The sequence below is a fragment of the Macaca thibetana genome, chromosome 13 (assembly GCF_024542745.1).
Source record: "Macaca thibetana thibetana isolate TM-01 chromosome 13, ASM2454274v1, whole genome shotgun sequence".
Lineage (NCBI taxonomy): Eukaryota > Metazoa > Chordata > Mammalia > Primates > Cercopithecidae > Macaca > Macaca thibetana.
The window spans coordinates 35467547-35492970 of NC_065590.1; the positions used below are offsets into that span (position 1 = coordinate 35467547).

Below are 25424 nucleotides of genomic sequence, written 5' to 3' on the forward strand. Positions count from 1 at the left end.
AAGGACTCAGGGCCCACGGGTCTCAGATGTCCCAGGCCCCTCAGACCTGCCAAGCTACAAACAACACGGGGGTCATGTGCAGGGCCACGGGTAGAACCCAGAATCCTGGCCCACCCACCTCACCCAAAGTGGTGCCAACGTGGCACCATGAGTCATCCTGCAGGTGGGGCCTGGGGCCCTGGGGATGCCCTGGGGAACTCACCCAGTGGCTGCGGCCACCCCAGGCTGACCGTGCCCGTATGCGCCCCTCCAACCCCATTCTGTCCTCCCACTTCCAGACCACAGGCCAGCTTCCTCACAGATGCCTCAACACAGCCTGTCCCGAATGCCTCACCTCCCCCTCAACTGGCTCCTCCTCCTGCTGACCCTCTCAGAGCACGGCCCCCATGCCCACCTAGCCACCCGGGCCAGGACCAGGGGATCATTCTGAACCTTCCTGTGGCTGCCACATTCACCCCATCAAGTTCTGTCCATTACAGAGCAGCACTGCAAGGAGGTTCTGCCACTCACTAGGTGTGTGAATCTGGGCAAGTTAATCAGCCTTCCTCCCTGTGCCTCAGTTTCCTATCTGTAAAACAAGGGTCATTTACTTTTTTTTTTTTTTTTTTGAGACAGAGTCTTGCTCTGTCACCCAGTCTGGAGTGTAGGGGCGTGATCTCGCTCACTGCAACATCCACCTCCTGGGTTCAAGCAATTCTCCTGCCTCAGTCTCCCAAGTAGCTGGGATTACAGGCACCCGCCACCACACATGGCTAATTTTTGTATTTTTAGTAGAGATGGGGCCAGGCTGGTCTTGAACTCTTGACCTCAAGTGATCTGTCCACCTCAGTCTCCCAAAGTGCTGGGATTACAGCTGTGAGCCTCCACACCCAGCCTACTTTCTACTTCATAAGATTTCATGGTTGGTTAATAGCAGAGACCCTCAGGGCCACCCAATTGGGCAACAGCCTCTCCTGCCACCTCCCCCACCCAGGAGGCAGCAGGCATTTCAGGCTTCTGTGCTTTTGCCTTGGCAGTCCCCTCTCCAAAGGCTAACTCCTGCTCCTCCCTCAAAGTCCACCACAGGCATCCCCTTCTCCAGGAAGCTTCCCTGAATTCAGTTAGTGGGAATGAGATGCACCTGCTTGGAGCTCCTACAGTGCACACCTCTAACTTCCTAACAGACTTTACCTCCTCTGCCCATTTTTTGCATCCAACCATCCCTGGAGGGCTGAAGTTGTACCTTTGTCAGTATGCTCTGGGTGTCTGGCACTGAGCCTGCCAGGCTTCAGGAAGGTTGGGGGAAATGGGTGAATGGCCTGTCTGGAATTCCACCGCTGGGCCGGGAGCATTTCTCTGGGGGTAATATTTTGATAAAGATATACTTCCTAACTGAACCATAAACGATAGAAGGGATGCTACATCAGTGGCCATGGTTATCAGTTCTCTGATGCGTTCAGCAGGGCTGTACGGCCATGCTGAGGGAGGGGAGATGAGGCGTATAGGGGGCATAGAATACATTTGTGTATATTCACACATTTGCATATATTAACCCCGTGGAGAGCAGAGGGGTGACTATTTAAGTCCATTTAACAGCTGAGAAAACTAAAGTCCAGAGAAGAGAAGCTTCCCAAAGTCACAAAGTCAAATAAAGAGACCAGGAGCTAAGTCTCCCGACATTTCTTCTTCTGAGCAATAATTACGCTACCATTTATTAAATCTTTCCCAAGGGCCGGGCACTTTGTTTAGAAGATATTATAAAGTAGTTATTCTTCATGCCAGGTTGAAGTTGAGAAAACCAAGGGTCAGAACCCACGGGTGGCCCCCCAAAACCACATGGCAGTGGAGGAGATGTGAGATGCACCCCTCTGCTGGGCCTCCACACCCCGGGCCTTCTTTTCCTGAAGTCGACAATCAGCCGTGTCAATAGAAGGCTAAACAGAAACCATGATCCCTGACATGGCCTTGAGGGAATGAGGGGCGCCGTCACCCCACCCCCCAGCCAGCTCCTCCTGGAGATTCCATCAGGGAAATAAGAGGTCAGGGATCAGAGACACAATGCCCCCCATTCAGGTGAGCTGGCCGCCGGGCCCGCAGCTGCCGCTGCTGCAGGGAGATTTATGACCTGCTCTCAATGTCACCTTTTCAACTCCTGCGCTGGCTCCACCACCTTTGGACTCAGCACGGGCTGGACTGCTGGCCAAGCGTGGCTGGGAGACGTGCCATTGCTCACCGCCACACACGAGCACTCCCAGCGAAACAGGCCCAGTTGAGCCAGGAGAGGAGGGCACCAGGGGCGCCAGGTCCCCCCTACCTGCAGCCTGCGATGAGCTCATCCATCATCTGAGCCACCAGTGAGTCTACGTCCTCCGTGGAGCACTGCGCCTTCAGGGCCAGGTGGACCTGCTCCAGGCCAGCTTCCTGTGGAAGGGGCAGGCAAGGGTCAGGTGTGTCACCACAGGGCAGAGGGTGCACGCTGGACCCAGCCCCTAGGCCCTGTCACTGCTACTGAACCAAAAAGGAGTGAACAGTTAGAGCAAAGAAGGCAGAGCCCAGGCCCAACAAACCAGGTTCTATCCTGACTCAAGAACCTTCCAAGGCTGCCCGTACCCAAATACATCCAAAGTCTCGTACCTGGAACTCCAGCCTCACATGTAGTCACAAGGAGCTCGGGGGCAGGGGCGGGGGTTCTGCAGACTTGGAAAGAACTTGATGGCTTCTGATTCCTCCCTGCCACCCTCAAAGCAGGCCTGGCTTCCCACAGGTGAGTGGCCCTCTCCGAGCCTGCTCTGGTTCCCCACCTGGAACCCTCTCTCCTTTCCAGATTCTACCACCCGATGAGGCTTAGACGAAGAGCACCCTCTTCCCAGGAGCAGTCCCGCCACCTCTAATCACAGGAACCTCCTTCCTCAAACTCCCGTGGCTGCTCATTCCCTGTGCTGCCTCCCAGGAAACAGGCCCTTACCAAGCTTTTCTCCAGCCCTCTCCATGGGGCCTCAGCCCTGAGCTGAGAGGCCAAGGACTGTCCCTCAGCCCCCCACACGCCCCTCCCCACCCACCGGCCTTCCTGAACAAGGACGTGTACTCGGGATTTGGACTACCGGTCTCATAGAACTGGAAAGAACATGGTCCCTGCCCTCTTGGAGTCTGGAGTCTTGCTGTGAGCCAGTGATTGGCCCAGAAGGCAGAGTCTAGAGCTGTATGGCATCAACTCCACGTTCTCCCCATCTCAGCACTCGCTGGTCTCCTCTTTCCCCTAGAACTGCCAGTCTCTGGGAAGGTGGGGCCACCATGGCCTCCTTCCCTTCTCTGTCCACCTTTCCTTCAAGCCATGCTCACCTCCCCACCCACAGATATGCCCAGGCCTCTCCAGCCCCGCTTCCCTCCACCTGCTGATCCCAGCATGCTCCTGCAGTGGAGCCTGCACCTGTCTCCTGCATTTTCCCACCAGCTGTCCCCATCCACACCACAGAAACCCCTAGAGCCACTGCCAGGACCATCAGCTTCCCACTCAACCTCCTCACCTCCCTTGGCCTCTACACCTCTGCCCACCTGTGATTCTCCTCCATTCTGGCCAAGTGCCAGGACTGCAGCATCCAGCATCTGTAGGGGCCTCCCCAGATGTCCCCTCCTCACCCCCAAAACAGAACCTGACCTCATATGCTCTGCTCTTCTCCCCAGCTTCCCAATTCCCCAGCCACCTGAGTTCCTCCTTATAGCCCTTCCTCAGCCCCAAATCCAGTTGGCCACCAAGGCCTTGTAGCTCAAGTCCTGCAATTTCCGCCCCCGCCCGAGGCCATCTCCTTCCCAGGGCTTGGTCACCCTCCCTCAGGCTCCTGCAATGGTGGCCTAGCTGGGTTCCCACCCCCCATCTGCTTGCACTGGACACAGCCCCCTCGCTGGCCTGTGATGCCTTCCTGACGCTCCTTGGCCACCCTCCCTGCTCTGAGCCCAACATCTCTCTGCCCCTGGAGTGTCACCTGTACCTAAGTTTAGAAAGCCCTGTATGAGAGGCACAAGTGAGCCTATGCCCTCCTTTAATAAACTGACTCCCTGAAGACAGAGCCAGCTCCTTGTTCACCTCTGGCCTCTAGCTTCTGGCTAGAAGTTTCTAGCATAAGCCCTTGCGTGCATTAAGAGTCCGAAGGCCTGTAATGAGTAAGTGAGCGAGAGCAAGGCCGTGCCCTGCTGCATGACATAGGTTTTCTTTCTGCTCCCTTGCCCTGGGTCCCACTGCACACTGGAGCTGCCTCAGGTTGCTCGCATCCCCTTTCTCCTCTTCCAAGCGTACAGGACAGGACCACAAGCCTGGTACTGCCAAGACACCGAGGACACCAACCACGAAGGTTAGTAGGCATAGCCATGTGTCAGTGTGTGCACCAGTGGATGGTGGTCTGAGACGCCCCGTGCAGCGGGGTAGCAGGTGCATGCACAGGCGTGTGCAGCTTTGGGCACGTTTTCACTCACCAGCCGGTCAGCAATCCCAAGCAGCTGGTTCTGAGTCTCGATTCTATGGCTGATGTCCTCCCAGTAGGATGACAGCACCACCACAGGTTTCACATTGCCCCAGGGTAGGTAGTAGTAGTGGCACCCTGGAATGGAGAGACAGACCTGAGCACTGTGCCAGGAGCGGAGGGAGGGTGGGATGGGGTGCTAAGAGTGCCAGCCTCCTGGGCACTCCGGGGCTAGGACTGGCAGAGCTGGGAAGGGGACCACACGTGGGAGAGAGAGAGGCACCTGCTCACCCTTCCCCTCGAAGAACTCTCTTGGACACACGTGGAGTGACCCGTGTTGCCCAGTGTCCGAAAGAGGTGCCTGAGCTCTCTGTGTGAGTTGAGCAGACAGCTGCAGCTCTCATTAGGGCTCCAGGGCATGTCAAAACTGAGGAGTTGTTACAGCTGCCCTGGGAAACCCAAGGCCACACTCCCTAAAATGTCCAAACCAAGGCCGGCAGACTCCTTGAAATGAGCAGGATGGATCGGGGTCAATGCTGACCACAGCTGGTCCCAGGAGCTGCATCTGTGGGCACTAGTAGCAGGGCCCCTCGCCTGGAGGAGAGCAAGGGGACAGCTGGAACAGGTTGGCCAGGGCCAGGGTCTTTGAATAGCCTCCAGCAGCTTTCCGTGGGAGGCAGGATTTAAGGTGTGGCCCCCTGCTCTATGATCCTGTGATCGGGGTCCCAGCCAGGAGCACTGCCTCACCATCAAAGACTGCACGGCTATACTGAGTGGTGGAGGCCAGCGGCAGGCAGGTCATGTCGAACTTGTTCCCATAGTTCCCGATGCTGACCTCAAACTGGATGGCGTCATCCACATCCTGCAGCATGGTGGCCGAGTAGAAGGCCGCAAACAGGGAGTACTTGCGCCTCCTAAGGTACTTCTGTGAGCAGAGAGTGGGCCAGAGGGTCACAGGAGAAGCAAAGAAAGGCACCCGGGCTAGGGAGGGGACATGTATCTGGCAGGCCCTGGCCATAGCCGGCACCCAATAGCTCCTGGCTGGACTGACAGGTGGCAAGTAGCCCAAGAAAGAAACAGCATCCAGATTTCATTGCTAACTGAACAAGCTCATTCCAGATCTGCGTGCGTCTGGCCATGTTTCCCTAATAAAAGCTGCTCCTCCAAGGTCAAGCTGCCCCTAATCCAAACCAGCAGCGATGGTACCACCACATCAGCTGAGTGGGGTCTCCCACTGGGCCCACAGGGGCAACCTGGAACTTCTCTGCCATTCAGAGGGGCTAAAGGCTCTAAGCCACCAGGCGCCTGCCCAGAGCTCCTGCCCCATGCCACTCAGGGTCTCCCCCTCAGCAGCCAGCTCTGCAGGACACACGGACTGCCACTGTCATGTGCCTGGGATGAAAGGGTCTCTTTGTCCCCTCCAGGCGCTGAGCATAGGGCGGGGACAGGGCAGGAACTCAATCCTATGATTGAGAGAAGAGGGGTCAGACAATTGGGTATTAGGTGAATGTAAACAGTAGCAACAGCTAGCACTTAGTAAGTGCTTACTGCATATGTGTATTTCCTTAATTCTCACAACCATCTTATAAATATATTATTACAAGCTATATAATATAACTTTAAGTATAATATATCCCCACATTCCAGATAGGGAAACTGATGGAGCCTGTAAGTGCTGCAGCCAGAATTCAAACCAGAGCCATCTGACCACTGTGTCTAACAGCTTAAATCACCACACAGACTCTGCACAGCTGCCTCCTGGACACAAGGCCAAGCTCCACCATTTGTTGCTCTGATATATCTGAGCCTGTTTCCTCATCTGTAAAATGGGGATAATAATAATAACAGCAGCCACCTCATGGTGTTGGGAGGAGTCAGTAACAGCAGAGGTGTCAGCAGCATAGTGCCTGATACATGTTCAGTGCTTATTTGACTTAATAGTTATCCTTACGTTATTATTATAAAATCACATCTCATTTTGCATCAAACTCTAGACTTTTGAAATATTTTCATTTATCTTCTCTGAGCCTCTGATCATCCCTCCAGGGAGGCAGGGGCAAGTGTTAATTTATTCCCACTTTACAGCTGAGACCTGAGGCCCAGAGAGGTAAAGGCACTATGCATGTAGGCAGAGCTGAGTCCTCCCTCTGCCATGACACCTCAAGGCCAGTCCAGTGTGGCCATCCCTTCCCCGCCCCGACACCCAGCTCCCACCAAGAGCCATGCCCCTCACCTCCACCCGGAGGATGTCATCCGCAGGAAGGTCCTCCACCTTCTGCTCACTGTGCTCCACCAGCTTGGTCTCCAGGGAAAGCAGAAGCCGGCCACGATAAGCCACACCTTCCCCCTGCCAGGGAGGTCAGGTCACCAGGAGCAGGGGAGACAGACGGAAGGAGGGGAAGGAAAGGGGCACCCTCTGGCCCTGAGGTAGCTCATCTCCCAGGCACCCAGGAGGTCCCTGAGCCAACCTCATCTCTCTGCAGATGAGGAAGCATGGCCCAGAGAGTTCAGGGGATATGACAAGCCACCCAGATGGACAGTGCCAGATGCCAACCCAGAACAAAAGATGAAGAAAGAGAGACAGGGTCTGGGTCCTTCAGGGCGGGGAACATGGAAGGATCAGACTGGCACTCGGGAAAGGCAGCGTCAAGGGGCAGAAGGAGAATTCCCTGAGTGGGTGGCTGCCTGGTTGTGGGCCCCCAGGTAGGGTTGGAAGACTCTGCATACAGGCCTGGGCTCCTGAGGGACCTGGGCATGTGGCATCCTGCCCTTGCTAAGCAGGGCTCCAGCCGGCTCACCTTGCCTGTGTTGAGCTCTGCGTAGGGGTCCAGGAAGCCCGTGAACTCTCTGGGACTGCCATAGAGGTTGATGTAGCAGGGCCCAAAAGTGGGGAGGAAGCCCAGGTGGTCATCCACTGGGAGACACAAGTGGCAATCAGAGGGATCGGCCCAGTGGGGCTTCCCAATGCTCAACCCAGCCACCTTCCAGCCTGAGCCCACCCCTGACCCTCAGTTCCCCCCACATGCACCCGATGCAGCTCCTGTCAGTGTATAAAGACGAACGCCACGAGCGATAGCTCTCGTGCCCTCCCCTAAGTCTCTTTACTCCTCACCATCATGCTGAGATGCAATCATATTTTTATTATTTTTATTAGTCTCATTTTATAGATGAGGAAACTGAGGCTCAGAGATGCAAAGAAACACATGACTACAAGGTGGCAGGGCCCAGAATGGTGTCACCTCAAAGCCCATGCACTCAGCCAGCACACAAAGTTGGGGTTCAAGGCCCTCTACTGCTTGTGCCCCTCCCCAGCCCCACCCCATCAAGTCCTGCATCTGCTCTCCATCCTACGCTTCTATAGGCACTGTAGGCCCTGCAGCCAGTGGGGAGGACCTAAGAGGTCCCAGAGCCCGGTAACAAGAGAAACCATCTCCCAGGAGGCCAGGGTTGGAGCCCAGCTAGACGTTCCTCCTCCCTAGGGCAGCCGCCAGGCACATACCCCCTGCCCTAATGGCCTTGCCTCATCCCAGAATCTCCTCCACACACACACACACATTGTGCAAAGAACATTTTTTAACAGAGCAGGTCAGAGCAGAGAGAATTACACTCCTGAAGAGGGGAAATCTCTCCACATCCTTTCCATCCTTTTTTGGAGGCTCTCTTTTGCTAACATCATTTTCCAGCTCACAACTGAGTTTCCCAATGGGACTTTACTGGCCATACCCTGAAAACCCTAAAATGCCACACTGTCCCTTTCAGAGGAATGGGGAAGAGGTTGTTTCCAAAATACCAAAAGTGGAAAGCAGGGCCAGAGACGGGAACCCTCTGGAACGACCCAATCAGTCCACACAAGAATGAGCCAAAGTAGGCACAAAACAAATGGCCTCAGCAGAGAAGTGTTTGAGCCAGACCTAAGGTCATGCACTGCGAGTCCAGCCCCTGCCGAGACCATAGGGATGAGGGAGGAGCCAGGACAGGGAGGGACCAGAAGGCTGGAGCCTCACCTCCCTTCTCAGCCAGGGGCCACCCCACCTCCTTCAACACCTTCCCTCTCCTAGACCCCAGCACAGACAGGGCACTGGCCTTCAGGAGAGGTGAGAGGCCCAGGTAGATGGGCTAACAGGAGCATTACTAATTATTTGCGTTAATCATCTCAATTATGATTTACCTTGAGGATTTCAACTCCAAGAGTTTTTAACTCCTCTTGGCCTCCTCCTGGCCCCTGAAACACCTCACACTCCCCTTGCCCCACTCCAGACCCCCATGCCTGCCCCTACCCCTCACTACCAGACAGAGGGGTCTAACTGGAGCATCGGCCCAAGCCTATCCCATTTAGGAAGGGTTGGGGAAAATGGGAGGAAATTGGCCCTTAAAGCATTCCAGACGATTTACATGCTCTACAGAGGCTGAGAGGCGACAGCAAATGTAAGTCCAGAGACTTACATTTGTGGGGGAACCTCAGTCCCACCTCAGGCAAATCAAAAACCCCCATGCCTCCAGCACCCTCGCCCCTCTAACCGAAACCCAAGGCCCCGCTCCCCTGGTTGTCCCCAAGGTGACAGCAACGTACGGTCTGAGGCTTTCGAAGGCTTGACGGCACCTGCAGTCTCCTCTGAAGCGTAAAGAAATGGAAAAGGGGTTAGGGTGGGCATGGCCGGGAGAAGTACTGGTTACATGAACAGGCTGTGGATGGAGAGCTGGCAGACAGACAGATGGAAAGACAGCTCCAGGCTGTGAAACAGATGCAGCCCGAGGCCCCACCCTCTGCCCAGCTGTAAATTTATCATAAACTAAATCATCACGGCCCCTCCAGACGCAGCCCCCAACACCCCATGAGCCCTAGGGGTCTCACTTGGCCTGCCCATCACTCTGTGTGTTCCGTTTGCCGGACCCGAAATTTGATTCAATACACTCAAGGAATAATTCAGAAAAGAAAATGTACTTTTCCATATGATAGCCAGATAAGTGAGGGGAACAAAGTACAGACACAACGGAAGGGTGGGGAGACACAAAAGGGCCAGAGCTAGGAAGCGAGGCACTCCCCACACTCCAAGCCCACAGGCAGGTCGCACTTGGAACCAGGCGCCCTGAGCAGGGACATTTCAAGGCACAACATCTCCACCTAGTGGCCGTGTTCAGAATCACCCCTGAAGGCTCCACGTTGCATGTTCACAACAGCAGGCACTGGCATCTAGCTTCTGACACAGGCCGCTTCCAGGGAAGCACAGAGCCAGACGCTGTCCACAAGCTGAACACGCTACACACTTGGGTGTGCCCCTAAATGTTGGTAAGGAATGTCTAGAAATAAGAAAAGCAAGGAAGGAAATGCTCTGGCACACATATGGACTCTGAATCTGTCCCTCACTGCTAGGCAGGTACACAATGCCGCCAAGGAAGCGGACACCCCTCGGTCTTCCTCCACTGTCCTCTCTGATTTCTGCCTCTTCCCAAATCTGACCTTCCCATTCTCCTTCTGCAACAGCAAAGTGTGACGCAGTCTGAGGTCACGTGCCCACCCGGGACGTGGTTGGTGAACTTGCTGATTACTTCCCTTCCTCGTTTACCTTTACCTGTTGCTGTCCTCCAGGAAACACTTCTTTTCCCCTAGCCCTGTGACTGCAGTCAGAAGTCAAGGGTTGAGGAAAACTTTGTGAAGGAAGAGTGCACAAAGACACAGAGAGAAAGAGTGGAGAAGAGAGAAGGCAGCATGGCCGTCCGGAGTGAGGACAGGGCAGAGGCAGCAAGGAGGGCCCGGCCCAGCCCCTCAGCCCTCCTCAGCCAGGCCTCAGCTACAAACATCAGCCGGCAGACACCAGGGCTGCATAAATCATAATTCATGGCCACCTTCATCTCCAAAGCAAGAGGTTTCCTTCCATGGGCAAGCCAGGGCTCTGCTTGTGGGGAGATTTCTGCAACAGCGAGAGGGCCAACACAGGCACAGCTGCAGGCCCAAGGAGAGCAGTGGCCAGGGACCACCGGAAGGAAACAGATCCCATTTTAAGCTCCTTCTAAATGATTACTAACAGGCCTGGCCTGTTATCTTGGGCTAATGAGGCCAAGGTCACAGTTCCAACCCCCATGTGCTTCTTACAGAGGCAAAGTTGGCTTCCCACCCAGACTGATTTTGAATTCTGGCTGCAGACTGGTGCCCAGCCCAGATGCAGAAGTCCCCCTAATCCCATCGGCCATCTGACCAACACATGCCTCTGGTGGCTCAGAGGACCAAGTGGGTAACTGCAGAGCAGCCTGCCTCCCAACCACACCTTTTCATTAATTCACCCTTTCTTTCTTTTCTTTTCTTTTCTTTCTTTCTTTCTTTCTTTTTATTTATTTAGACAGTGTCTCACTCTTGTCACCCAGGCTGGAGCACAGCGGCATGATCTCGGCTCACTGCAACCTCCACCTCCCAGGTTCAAGTGATTCTCCTGCCTCAGCCTCCCAAGTAGCTAGGATTACAGGCGCCCACCACCATGCTGGGCTATTTTTTGTATTTTTAGTAGAGATGGGGTTTCACTATGTTGACCAGGCTGGTCTCGAACTTCTGAACTCAGGTGATCCACCCACCTCGGCCTCCCAAAGTGCTGGGATTACAGGTGTGAGTCACTGCACCCAACCTAATTCACACATTCTTTCATTCATTTGTTCATTCAGCAAACCTAACCAGGTGCAGGAGGAGGCACTGGGAATATGCAATAAGACACGGCCCTGCTGATGTCTTAGGTCAATGACTCCTGACTTGGGGGCGGATCACAGTCTCTGGGTGTGAAGGCCCATCCTGGGCTCTCGCCCCTGTGTCTGCAGACAGTTCAAGGGCACAGTGACTAGTGAAGCCACCCAAGACAAGGCCTCTATTTCGTCCACATCACCCTTCTGCCAAAACACAAGTATTTTATTGTGTTTTCCCTCAGTCCAGAGAGCTGGGGCTATGGAAGTCCAAAACACAGATGAATGCGCCCAGTTCTGTGACCCGAGCAACAAAGCTCAGCTGCCTCACCTGGGGGAAGCTGAAGGAGATAGGGAGCAGGACCTCCTAGCCCAGTGAGCCACAAGTCCCAGCCCTGCACACAGTCCCTGGGAGGTGCATGAAGAAGCTGAGGCCGTCACCTGCAGTCTGCCCCGCCAGCTCCCTCTGCCTCTCGGCACATCCCCAAGCCCACGGCGGCTGGCTGCCTGACTCTCACTTGCGCCAGGCAAGAGGAGAAACTGAAAACTGCTGGGAAATCAGCATCATCTACATTCCAGAGACGAAAGGAGACTAACTTTGGATTTCTTAGCTATGGAAAACACTAAGATACAAGTGCTATTTATGGAGCATGAGTTTCCTATGTATAAAGTTATGAAAGAATCTGTGTACATTTCACAGAGCTCATGTGCCTATTACCTTTCAAAAGACCTGCAGCTTCTAAGGAAAGCACTCTTTTTTAAAAAACAAAATTCTTACTTAATACTTCAGAGCACAGGGTCCAAGGAACACTCTAGTGTGCCCAGGCAAACTTGTGGGCAGAGGTGTTTAAGAGGTTAGTGTTAGGTCTTGTCCTCACTGGAAACAAAAACAAAAACAGAAAAACAAAAACTCCTAGTTGAACCAAATCATCTGGTGAACCCTGAGGCGGGGAAATACAGAGAAAGAACTTGTTTTTACAGTTCAGTTTCATTTGGGCTTTGAGAGCAGTGAGGAAATACAAGTGTTGTCTATCGCCCCAATGGGCTAGAAGCCCACAACGTGGAGAAACAACATTAAAAAGGGCTGGAAGGAAAGTTGGAGCGACGCGTTCCGAGGGGGCTGCGCGCAGGTCAGGGAGGCTTGGCAGGAGCAAGGCAAGGGCCCGACCTCAAGGCCGGAGAGAGGCCCTGGCCCCAGAAAGGGACCCACCTCTGCAGGAACGGGTCGGCAGGGTCTGAGAGTCATCAAAGACAGCTCCAGTTGGATGCACAAGTTTAACTCTTTTACTGCCACTTAGATCTAGCTATTTAACTGCATGTTCAAAACCGGTTAGCTGGTTGCAAGAAGATTCTCATTTATTTCCAGAACCATCGGTGATGGAAGGTGGGCCCAACTTTGAATGCCTTCCGAAGCACGCTGGGTTGCCTGTGACCTGAGCGCCATCTAGTGACCACATAAACATCTTTCTTGCCTTCCCACCAACACACATTTGTGGACACAGAGAAAAGTGAGGGCTCACACAGCATAGAAATGAAGGTAGGTCGGAGGATGCGAACTCTCCGTCAGGGGGCTGGCGACAAGCACGGCTGCAGCCTCGTGAAACACGACTGTCAGAAAACAGTCAGAAATGCCCCACTGTGCCTCCACCAGTGTCTGCCCCTGGAATCAGAGACAGAGACAGTGCCAGCCAGAAAACTGAAGAAGAGGTTCCTTCCATACCAAGAGTGCTGACCTGTGAGGTGACCCTCTGACTGCATTACCACCCCCAGATCTCTCTACCTGTTGGGGAAGACAGCCCTTCTCAGAAACTATCTGAACAGCAATAAGTGAAGGGGCGGGGCCACATCCCGGAACACATTGTTCCCCCAGCGAGGAAGGGAGGGGCTGGGGCAGGAAGAGCAGGTTTGCAGTGCCTGCAGGAAGGTCGTTTCTGGGACTAGTCCAAAGTCCCAACAAGGAAATCAGAAGGCAGAGAGCAGCTAGATGTGGAAGCTCAGGGAGGGTGCCTGGGAGTTTACTGTACAATTCTCTACTTTTGCGTGTACTTGAAATTTTCTATAATTAAAAGTTGCCCTTTAAATGTTTCAGAGAACTCAGCAAAACCAGTCTTTTCATTTCTTTCTTGCCACATGGCCTTGGCATATGTCATCACCTCTGCCTGGAACTCTTTCCTACCTGCTCCTCACATGCCGGTGGCTTCCCCTCTGGCAGCCTAAGACACCTCCTCCTAGAAGCCTTCCTTGACTCCATCAGGCAGAAACAGCTCTCCTCTACTCTCTTATTCTCTTTCACCATGCATGTCCTTTTCTTCGAGGGCACTTAACACAACTTATACCCATATATTTATTTGTCTGCTTGTTTGTGGCCTGTCAGAACTCTAAGTTCCCCGACGGTGTGACCAAGAATATTTTGTTGAACCCTCTATGCCCAGCCCCTGACACAAGGCATATGTTCAATAAACATCTCCTAAAAGAATGAAGTGAATGGAAAACAATATCAGGTATATGCCTCTGATAGCTGCCTACATTTACAGAAGGACATGAGGACATCAAGCAGCTAGAAGTCTAAGTTAACAATGTCTTGCTTAAAAACGATGTAATATTTGGAAGGCCAAGGCGGGTGGATCACCTCAGGTCAGAAACTCCTCAGGTCAGGAGTTTGAGACCAGCCTGGCCAACATGGTGAAACCCTGTCTCTACTAAAAATACAAAATATTAGCCGGGTACGGTGGCAGGCACCTGTAATCGTGGCTCCTTGGGAGGCTGAGGCAGGAGAATCGCTTGAACCCGGGAGGCAGAAGTTGCACTGAGCCAAGATCACACCACCACTGCACTCCAGGCTGGGCGAAAAGAGCAAGACTCTTTCTCAAAAAAAAAAAAAGGAACATTTTAAAAAATGGTATATCCAGTCTCCTCTCCTAGAGGTCTCCTAGAGATCTAGAATCTGGAGATGATCTCCAACTTCAAGAGCACTGGGTAGAGTCGGCCAGAAACTGGGCATGTTAACCTGTCCTCCAGCTAAAGATCTCAGCAGGTGGATGAACAGAGAAAGACCCACACACCCTATATGTGGGAGATACCAACACTGAACAGATCTTGCGGGAGAGTGAATAAAGCAGGGAGAGGGCAGAGAGCCAACCAGGATATGGAAACTGCATCCGTAAGATTCAGGAAAGCATTCACCTGCATATTGCAGAAAATGATTGGGAATCCTCAGTAGAGTACAAGAAGATGTAGTTTTTGTGGAACAAAGCAGAACTGCCGGCAGAGAACAGACAAGGAGCAAAGAAGTAAAGGAAAATATAAAAGGGGTGACAGGGGAAAAAGAAAGCTTGACAAGAACCTACAAATGCAATAGCCCATTTTAAACCATGTACGAAGCAGTAAAAGGCAGAATTGGTACAGAAAAAAAAATCAGATTAGCAACATAGAAAGCCCATCTTAATGATAAAAACAGCAAATGTTACTTTAGGGTTATTGTGTACCAGACTTTATAAGAACCTTACCTTTATAATCTCATGATTTTTACAACCGCCTCGTGAGGGTTGGGACTTGCAAGAGCCCCATTTTACGGAGACTGGAGCAACTAACTCAGTTACAAAGAAGCAGAGCCAAGAGCATTTGAACCCAAGTTGGCCAGCTGGAGAACTGGAGCTCTCCCCACTCCCCCACTCTGCCTTCAGCTGTCCATGGCATAATGTCGGAATTCTTAAAAAACAATCCTCCACCCAGATTTAAGAATTCATCATGTCTCAGACAAAATTCAATGGAAAGTGTCCTTTACCAAGAAAGATTAAAATAATTTTCTAAACTATCAGAAAAAAGATAAATTCCTATGAGCAGCATCTAGTCAGGAAAAAAATAGACTAACTATGAAAGAATCAAATTGAACTGCTCTCAGAAAACACACAAAAATAAATTCAAAATAGATCAAATGTTTAAATGTTAAAAAAAATAATACAATTAAATACAACCTTAGGGTCTGCTGAACCTTAGGGTTTGAGCATGACACAGAAGGCAGAAACCATACTTTCATTATTTAAATGGGAAATTTTTAAAATAAAGACAAGAAGCTAGAAAGTTAAAGAAGGAAACAATAAAATCAGTCTAAAGAGAGTTAAAGAGTGCAAAGATTAAAAGTCCAATAAAGTTTTAAAATAAACTTCTAACCAGCTAATCAAGAAAAAAAAAAAAACTCAAATATGTAACATTAGAAATAAGAAAAAGGAAAACACCACAGGTAGAGAGAATTATTCAATTTATAAAAATTTGCTCTGTGCAACACTATGCAAACAAATTAGACCTCAATGTAATGGATGCTTTTCTAGGAAAATATAAATTATCAAAATTGACCAGAGTAAAAGCAGCAAACTAAAAATAACAATCATCACAGGAGAAATTGAAAAGCTTTTAAAGAGCTATTACTATACCCACTCAAAAAGGGCACCCAGCCCATATGGTTTTATGGGTGAATTATTTCAAACCCTCAAAAGACTGTATTCTTATGTTATATAAACTATTCCAGATGTTAGAGAAGACTTTAAATCTTTACAATTAATTTTACAAAGCCAGCATAACCCAGATATCAAAACCAAAGAAATAATAAGCAGACATACCAGTTGAAGATAACAGAGAAACAGGCCCAAGAACACATTTAGGAATTTAGTAGGTGATAAAGGCAGCATTTTGAAATATAGGGAAAAGATTACTCAAAATACAGTGTTTGTATCACCAAAGAACAATTTTGAAAAAAGTAATGCTAGATCCCCGCCTTATTCCCTAAGGAAAAGACTAACAGATTTGGCTACATAAAAATTTCAAGTTTCTATAGGTCAAAAACTATTAATTGGTAAAATAAAGCCAACAAGAGTTATTTACTACATATATGACAGAGGAAAAGTTAATATCCATATATATACAGAACTCTTACAAAACTATGAGAAAAAGATAAACATTTCTTCATATAGGCCAAGAACATAAATAGGACATTTATAATACAATGAATATAAATTATACAAACATGTTATATATAAATATAAAATAATTATTTAAATATATTCAAATTGAAATCATCAACTTCTCCAGCTATCAATAAAATGAAAATTAAGGCAACAGTGAAATACCATTTTCACCTATCAAATTAACAAAGTTCTTTTTTTAATATCATTTTACCCTGTGTTGGGGAGGGCATAGCAAAATAACCCTAGGGACATGATAAGCGTATAAAATAGTCCAGTCTTTCTGAAGGGCAATTTTGATAAATATCAAAAGCCTTAAAAATGTTGAAATCCTAGGCCAGGTGCAGTGGCTCATGCCTGTAATCCCAGCACTTTGGGAGGCCGAGGTGGGCGGATCACAAAGCCAGGAGTTCGAGACCAGCCTGGCCAACGTGGTAAAACCCTGTCTCTACTAAAAATACAAAGATTAGCTGGACGTGGTGGTGTGCACCTGTAGTCCCAGCTACTCGGGTGGCTGAGGCAGGAGACTTGCTCGAATCGGGGAGGTGGAAGTTGCAGTGAGCCGAGTTTGGGCCACTGCACTCCAGCCTGGCGACAGAGTGAGACTCCATCTCAAAAAAAAAAAAAAAAAGTTGAAATCTTTTCCAATTTTAGCTATTTATCCAAAAGGAAACTCATAAATTATATAAAGATTCAGCAACAGAAATATTCATTGCCAATTTAGTTGCTTATAATGTGGAAAATTTTGAAAACACCTACATGTTCATCAACTAGTTAACATGGATCATGATACATTCACATAATGGAATATGTGTATTCATTTAAAATTGTATTATAGAAGAACATTTAATAACAGGAAAAGATATCTATGTTGTATTATCAAGTATCAAAAAGCAATTTTCAAAACAATTTGTTCTAATGTATATATATACATATCTATATATTAAATACACACATCTTACATGCATGTACAGATATATACACACATACCGAAAGGTCTCGGAGTGCTAATAGTTCTGGCTGGAGGGGTGGGCTTATGGGTCATTTCAGGTAAATTTTATATTCTTTCAGATTATTTCTTTATTTAAAATTTTACAAAATGATGATGAGTTACTTCTTTAATAGACCAATAAGATCTATTTCAGTAGCTTTTGAAACCGCTAGAGCACAGTCAGCCAATGCAGGACCTGACGGATGGCATGGCCACAGCCAGCCAATGTTCTCTGCAGGAGTGAATTATCCTCTTTGTGCCCTTCAGTGGCATATCCCACAATCCAAGTGTGGAGAACCCTAAATGTCTGCAAGACCTCTCTTTCATTGCCAGAGCCCTTCTCAGTGGAAAATGGGCAACAAAGGCCTTATCATCTCCCCTTTTCTGCAAACTCTCAAAGGTAGAGGTATAAGCTGGATAGAGGGGGGACAGGGGAGAGCACAGGGGGTCAAAGGGCAGAACGAAGAGGAAACATACCTTCTATGTCTCCTCCAGGGGCAGAGATTTTCGACATACTCAGGTCGGCGGTAGCCACGATGTCATTGTGAGTGAGGCGATCCCTAGAGCAAGGGAGCAGAGAGGACCTGAACACAGGGAAGGAACTGCAGGCCACAGCCCACCCAGGAAGTATGCGGCCTCAGTGACACATCACTGGGGGGCAGGGGGTGGGCAGAGAGCGCTCCTGCTCTTCACTTTGGTAGGTTACTGAGGCCTGGTAATCCCAGAGATGAAGAAACTGCACAGAAGACGTGCCCAAGACTCTCTGAGAGGGAACTAGTTCATCTCGCCAACCACCAGCATCCCATCAGGCAACCAAGCCCCCGCTGCCAGCTTGGATCTCTGCAGACACATCTGCAGGCTGACAGGGAGGAGGGCGGAGGCAAGGAGGCAGGGCCAGAGACTGGGGAGACTGTTCAGGGAGCCAGATTCCCAGACCCAGGGAGAACTGAGAGGCTCCAGGAGCTAAAGAAATGTTCAGATCAAGGAGAAAACTAGGTGACCAGGAAGAAACTATCTCTAAGGCCACAGTCTTGAAGTAGCCAGTGGTAATACACGATTCCTTTTTGTATCTGACTTTGTACGTAATGGAGCACTTTTAGCCTTTATCACACCGGAGGCTCACACAGCCTTGAGAAACAAGCACTTTCATTATTATCTCTGTTGCACCAATGAGGAAACTGAGGCTCAAAGCCATGTAGGTATTTGCCCAAGGTCATTGGGAGGGAGGGGAAGACTGGAATGGAAGTCCTGGCGTCCTGATTCCTGGACCACTGCTCCTGCAAGGCACAGGGCCTGCTTCCAGGGGCACAATTCTCGGCTCCCCAACCAGTGTAGGGGACTGTGGCCAGGAGCTCAAGGAGGCTAACCGATTGATTCACCTATTAGCCAACCACGTCCTGTGCAGACCCTCCCTCTGAACCCCACTCCTGCCTCCTTTGATGATAATAAACAGTAATTGAGCTAACATTTATTGAGCACCTACTAAGAGCTAAGCACTGCACTAAAACCATCAAGTGACTTAACTCACATCAGCACGACCAGGTAGGTACAATTAGCCCCAAATTCAGATGAGAAAGCCAACGTTGAGAAGGTTAAATAATTTGCCAAGATGGCAAAGCTGGGATTTGAGGCCAGAGATGCTGACGTGGAGACCAGAGCTTTGATTGCAGCCACCTGCTGCTTCCCGGGTAGGCTAGACCTGGGGTCAAAACCACTAGGTCAAGAACCCCCACAACAAAAAATAATCCAGTCCCAAATGCCAATGATGCAGAGGCTGAGAAACGCTGGGCTGGGCAGGACCCATCTCCTTCAGGAAGTTTCTCCTGGGTATTTTCCCCTTCTTCTTGGTGCCTCTTTGACACCCTCTCCCTGTTGTGAGTGCCTTAGCCATGGGCAGCTTCAAATGACACATCCCAGCCCCATTGTGAAAGCACACCCTGGCATGGTGCTTCGATTTTTCTTTGAAATCCTGACCCTATGAGGTACCCTAATCTCTGCCCAATTTCTGTGCTCCTTCCTTCCTCTCTCTTTGTATTTCCCAGGGAGGTGATTAAGCTTTGATTTTTAAAGTTTTCCATCACTGGTGCTACATTAGGAAGAATGAATTGTCAGCACAGACAGATCTTTACCATTTTTCCAGGTGAATGATGTTAATAAGAACTGAAAAGCTGGGTGTGGTGGCTCATGCCTGTAATCCCAGCACATTGGGAGGTCAAGGCAGGTGGATCACCTGAGGTCAGGAGTTCAAGACCAGCCTGGCCAATATACTGAAGCCCCGTTTCTACTAAAAATACAAAAATTAGCCAGGGGTGGTGGTGCGTGCCTGTAATCCCTGCTACTCAGGAGGCTGAGGCAGGAGAATCACTTGAACCTGAGAGGCAGAGGTTGCAGTGAGCCAAGATTGCACCATTGGACTCCAGCCTGGGCGACAAGAGCGAAATTCCATCCCAAAAAGAAAAAAAGAACTGGAAAGTAAAAATGTGCTGGAACATTTTACAATGAGATTCTCAGCACCAGATGACTGACAGCCGATGGCATTTGTACACTGTCTTCATGACCAAACCCTAGACAAGACCAGCACTTGAGAAGGAATTGGATGTCTGACCTCCGGCCTTCTCTGAATTGGGAGACGAGGGAAGGAGAGTGGGAGGAGAGAGGTTTTGCTTTATGGAGGTAGGGGGTGGTTTGGGTTCTTTTTTTGTTTTGTGTTGTTTGGTTTTTTAATGAAAAAGGAATTTCTGAAGAATTAAATGGAAGATTAAGTTACAGAGAAACGGCCATATGGACTATATCCTATTTCCAGGATTCAGGTAATAACAAGAGCTTATCTGCGTTTTCTGGGAAGAAAGCACTCTTCTGGATAGCAACTTGAAGCAGCAGAATGCTTTCTGGCCAAGAGTTGGGTTTTGGGGCTTGGGGTTGCTTTTGGAAAATACAGCAAGTCTGAAAATAGACTCACAATAAAAATGCCACTTCAACCCAAACCAGAGATGCAACCACCAGATTCTGTAATGTGTTTGGATTGTACAGTACGCTGATGCCTTTGACACAGCTCACCCGGACTCGGGCCAGACACATCCACAACACAGGAGACAACCGCACCCACACACATCCACATGTGCAAACACGCAGGGACACGCACAGCCCATTGCCCGCAGTCAGAGCGGCACACATGGAGAGCTGAGATGAAGAGATCATTCTGGGATGTAAAGCACATCTTTCCTCCAAACCGCTTCCCCACGGCACATACCCGTGGTCACTGCCCTCGCGGCCTCTCCCTCACAGGCCCTCCCGGCGGCTCTCTTTCCTCTCCTCTAATTCTCACAAGCTGTTTTCTTTAGGCCTGGGGAACTGGCACACAGCTTAATGGCTCTGTGGCCTGGGGGTTTTTCCCTAGTCTCTCATTATCCTCCTGGTTGGGGGTGTCACGGGCATGAGACCAAAGGAGAACACGCTGGGGAACCACACAGCCAAGACTTCTTGGGGGCAAAGAAAGGACAACTCTCTCTTTTTGGGAAGCCCAATGCCCCGAGATCACACGTGTGGACCCCAAGTGTTCCCCTCAAGTGTAAGAGAAAACTCCTGTCAACTAGCAAAAGGTGGCATGGCCTAGTGGTTAGGAACCCAGGCTTTGGAAACAGCAGGCTTGGGTTCAAGCCTGGCCTCAGCTACTTTCCAGCTAGCTATCAGCTCAGGCAGGTCACTCAATCTTTCCCAACCTGCCTTCTCATCTGCGAACTGATGTCGGTGAGCTGATGGTCAGATGAGATGACTCGTGTCGAGTGCTTGCTGGAAACAGGGTTGGTCTTTAGTAGGTGCTCAACAAGTATTAGATGCTGTGATCTTTCTAAGATGCCTGCGAGCTGCTGCCCTCACCTGCTGCACAGCTGCCGTGGCGTCCCCTGCCCAGGCAATCTGGGCCACTCCTCCAGCTGGGGGACCCTACCTTTTCATCCCACCAACCCAGGGCTGCACTGCAGCCCATCCTCCCTGAAGCTCTGCTCTTTTCAGCCCCTGGCCTTGGTTTGTGAGCCTCTCCTCACTGGAACGTCCTCATCATGAGCTTAGCAAAACCCCACCCCTCCTGCCAGGCCATCACCTGTCCCACCTCCTCCAGGAAGTCTTCCCAGCTCCTCCTGCCCTCAGAGATTATTCCTCACAGCCGATCCCAGCTGGCCCCTCCTTATCTGCCTCCCTGCCAACAAGCAGGTGTGAGTAAGCTTCCCAGGAAGTGCCCACACCCTCTCCATCCCTGGCTACCCCAAGGGGACATTACCTCACCTGAAACTTCTCCCTCACACTCTCACTACCAGTCACTGAGCCGAATGAAACTGAGGGACCCAGTGCCCCCCAGGACAGCCCGCCCTAAAGACCCCAAGACTCAGGACTCACCAGTCTATGACACGAATCCTCATTTTTTCACACATGGAGGGAAACTGAGGAAGGAATAGAGGCGTGTTAGGAGAAGAGTCCTTTTGAAGATAGAACAGCCCCTCCCCACCCGAGCTGAAGTCTGGGATACTGGCAGGATGCTGGGGAGGCAGGAGCCCTGGACCTCCCGAAGCCCAGAGCCCCAGGGGCCTCCTTGGGTGTGCTGGGGTGGGAGGCTCACCATGGCAGGCAGTGTGATGTTCTGGTTCCACTGAGGGTTGGCCGTCTTCTCCAAGATCTTGCTGCAGAGCTAGAAGACACAGGGAAGGGACAATGGATCGAGCTCCATGGGGACTCTGGGCTCCCCCAGGGCCACCATGCCAGCCATTGGCCATTCTCTGCCACACTGGCTGCCCTCAGGGCTGGGTGTAAGACCCTGGGGTTGGGGCCTAGTACAGGGGGCTCAGACACAGGGAATCTTTGCAGAGAAAAAGCTCAATGGAAGGTCAGAGCCAGAGCTGGGGAGTGGGTAAGGGTAGGGTGGGTTGTCTGAATGCCACAGCCCTTCTACCCTTAACTCACACCTCTGGCTGAAAATCCCCCTCCATACCTCCCATTATGGCCAAGACCCTAAATGTGGGGGCCCTGAGTCCAGTCCAGATAGGCTTTCCCAGAGGCCCTTATGGCCCAGAAGGCTCTTTTGCCCATTACCCCATATCATCCACCATGTAGGAAGACTGTGACCTCTAGGAGATCAGAGACGGGGGAGGGGAGCCACGCACCGAGGTCGGAGAGTGAAAGAAAATTCAGGGAAGATGCAAACCCTGTAAGCCACAGTCTGCCTCCAAGCAGCCCTGCCCTAAAGACCAGGCTTTTCGCAAACAAGAAACCTCACAGGAGTGGAAACCAGATCAAACCAGCAGCTCACAGGCCAGCCCTGGCCTTGGAGTCCATAAGGAACACCAGGCCCCTCAGCCAGCCCCAGCGCATCCTGTACCCACACACGGGGGCAGCAGGTAAAGATTCAGTTTCAGATACACAGATCCTGGTAGATTTCCATGTTCTACACATGAAAATAATAAGCAGCCTTTTCAGAGCATTTACTGTGATAAGCCCTGCCTTGTGCTAAGCATTTTATGTGCATTATCTCATTTAATGAGCATCTGACTTAAATCAGAGACTTCAGGTCCCCAGGGGTGAGGATGATGTCTCCGTTCCTGGTCCACCCAGTGCTGGCCCCTGCCCTCACCTTCCCCCTCCTCCCTATAAAAAGAGCCCCAGACAAAGGCCACACAGGGCTGGGTGCAGGACGGAGTGCCAGGATTTGGCCCATAGAGAGGAGTAAGGAAAGAAGAGAGACCGACGATCCAATCCAATGGAAGAAAGAGCAAAGAATGGAAGAGACAGTTCACAGAATGAAGACGCAAAGCCTTGAGACATATAAAGAGATGCTCCATCCCACTCATAAAGAAACACAAAGAAAACCAACAAAATGCCATTCCTCACCCGTCAGATTCATAAAAATCTCTAAAGTCCGACAGACCACTGTTGGCAAGGCTATGGGAAAACTGCATGCTCATGTTTTGCTGGGGGGAAAACAAAATACTTTGACCCCTCCAGAGGACAATTGGCCACTATCTATTGCAGTTTCAGATGCATGTTCCCACTGCCCTATCAGTTCTACCTCTAGACACCCATCCTACAGAAATACTTGCACATGTGAGGAATGACACATGTGTGAGGCTATTCACTGCAGCGTGGCTTGAGCTAGTAAGGATTTGGAACAACCCATGTGTCCACCAGTGGAGAACAGGTTAGATCAAGTATGGTCCATCCGTACAATGGAGTACTAGGCAGCTCTCAAACAGAATGAGGATGCCTCTAGGTAGTGACATGAAACAATCTCCAAGTTATATGATTAAGTGAAAAAGCAAGGTGCAGAGCGGTGAGTGTGATGCACAGCCATTTGTGCTAAAAGGTAAGAGATAAAAATCTACAGTTGGATGGGCATGGTGGCTCATGCCTTAATCCCAGCACTTTGGGAGCCCAAGGCAGGTGAATCACTTGAGGTCAGGAGTTCAAGACCAGCCTGGATAATGTGGCAAAACCCCGTCTCTACTAAAAATACAAAAATTAGCCAGGAGTGGTGGCACATGCCTATAGCACCAGCTACTTGGGAGGCCAAGGCATAAAAATCACCTGAATCCAGGAGGCAGAAGCTGCAATGAGCCGAGATTGCACCACTGGACTCCAGCCTGGGCTACTAAGTGAGACTCCGTCTCAAGAATAAAAAGAATCTGTAGTCATATTTGCTTACACATGCATCACAAAACCAGAATAATATAAAGGAAACTAATTGCAGTGGTTTTCTTTGAAAAGGAAGAAATGAATGAATTGATTGTTGGATGAGGTACAGAGCAAGAGGGAGATTTTTCATGATTGATAGATAGATAGATAGATAGATAGATAGATAGATAGATAGATAGATAGATAGAATAAATATACTACCTAATTCAAAAATTAGATAAACAAATTTTTAAAATAAAAGACACATGAACAAGACCCAGCTGAGCGGCCCTGTCAACTCTGTGCCCCAGGTCCCTGGAATAAGAAGGCACAGGCTGCCCCAGCACACACACAGGATGTACATGGGCCACTTCAGCCCCTGCCCCAGGCATCTGGCCCTCCTCCATCTCAAACACTTCAACCTGGCTGCCTTCACTGGGATGTGGGTCTGGGGGCTTGAACAGCAGCTGGTCCATCTGCCACACCCCAGCCAGCACTGCCTCTGGCCCCAGAGATCCCTGCCAGCCTTCCCCCATCCTGTTTCACCCATAGGCACTCAGCCAGGGCCGCACCATGCTGCTTCTTCCTCTTCCTCTGCTTCTCTTTTCTTCTTCCTTTACCTTTTTACCTTCCTTCACTCCCCAATGGAGTATTATTAGCACACTCTCTCTGGAAGGCTATTTGGTCATCTGTATCAGACACTTAAAGATAAGCCCTCTGGCTTAGCAGCCCCAATTCTAGAAACTTCCCTATAGAAAAGCAATCAGAGTGTGGATGAAGATTCCTGTATGCTGATGTTTGTCACAAAGTTGTTTATAAAAGGGAAAAATTGGAATTACATATATCCAAAAATAAGTCAAATGTTATAGTATACTCATCTGACAGAATATTATGCCGCCATAAAAGAAATCATTTCAATGACTATTTAATAATCTGAGAAAAGATGAGACAACACAAGCAGTTTACCAAACTGCATGTATATAGTTGATTCTCATTATTCATGGTAGTTACTATCTATAAGGTCACCAGGAACCCTGACTGGTGAACACTGACTCATTACCCCAGAGGAGAAGCAGGGTTAAATTCCTGCCAGCCTCTGTCACAACGTTTTTGTCAACTGATCAATAGGTAACCTTGGTTTATGTGTGCTTCTGTGGAAGGACACCTTACTTTTGAATATATATTGTTGAGTCATCGGCATTGAACTTACAGCCAATGGCACCGTGACCGAAGCCTGCAGGAAGCTTACCTATCACGCGCACTTCCTCTGTCAGGCACATCACAGCTGTTCTGAGCTTAGAAAAGCCAGACAGCACTTCAGCATGACATTTGGGGCCATTTTAAACAGTGAAGTTGCCAACAAAGGCACAAAAATGTGAAAAACATGAGACTACACAGGACACGTATCAAAGGACACGTATTTTGTCTGTGTCCTTTGATACGTGTCCTGTGTAGTATCATGTTTTGAGACTCTCTGCCTCCCTGCTTCAACTCTCATGGAGTAAACACATGTCTTTTGATCATGTATTTACTTTTGATACATGTCTTTTGATCATGGACACGTGTTTACTCCATGAGAGCTGGAGCAGGGAGGCAGAGAGTCACCTTGTTCAACCTCAGCAACCAACATACGTGCTGGGAGATTCCAATTTTTCAAAGCCCTGAAAGTGTCCTCAAATCATCACTAAAGTGCCACGAGTGTTGATTTTGGACTTGCAGAAT

The 25424-nt window shown here is 50.0% G+C and overlaps 2 protein-coding genes across 2 annotated transcripts in view; one reads left to right on the forward strand and one right to left on the reverse strand.

Annotated features, from left to right (window-relative positions):
• Nucleotides 1–25424, forward strand: part of PAIP2B (poly(A) binding protein interacting protein 2B) — a 577567-nt gene that overhangs the window by 207936 nt on the left and 344207 nt on the right. The gene's annotated exons all lie outside the window — the stretch shown is intronic.
• The window catches only part of DYSF (dysferlin), a 219204-nt gene that overhangs the window by 126696 nt on the left and 67084 nt on the right, over nt 1–25424 (reverse strand). Inside the window, exons 14-22 of the mRNA XM_050755219.1 lie at nt 21658–21726; nt 21438–21481; nt 17523–17605; nt 9004–9045; nt 7232–7347; nt 6667–6780; nt 5181–5358; nt 4447–4571; nt 2294–2400 (exon numbers count right to left, since the gene is read on the reverse strand). Coding sequence (XP_050611176.1) covers nt 2294–2400; nt 4447–4571; nt 5181–5358; nt 6667–6780; nt 7232–7347; nt 9004–9045; nt 17523–17605; nt 21438–21481; nt 21658–21726 — 878 coding nt within the window. The remainder of the gene's footprint in view (nt 1–2293; nt 2401–4446; nt 4572–5180; nt 5359–6666; nt 6781–7231; nt 7348–9003; nt 9046–17522; nt 17606–21437; nt 21482–21657; nt 21727–25424) is intronic.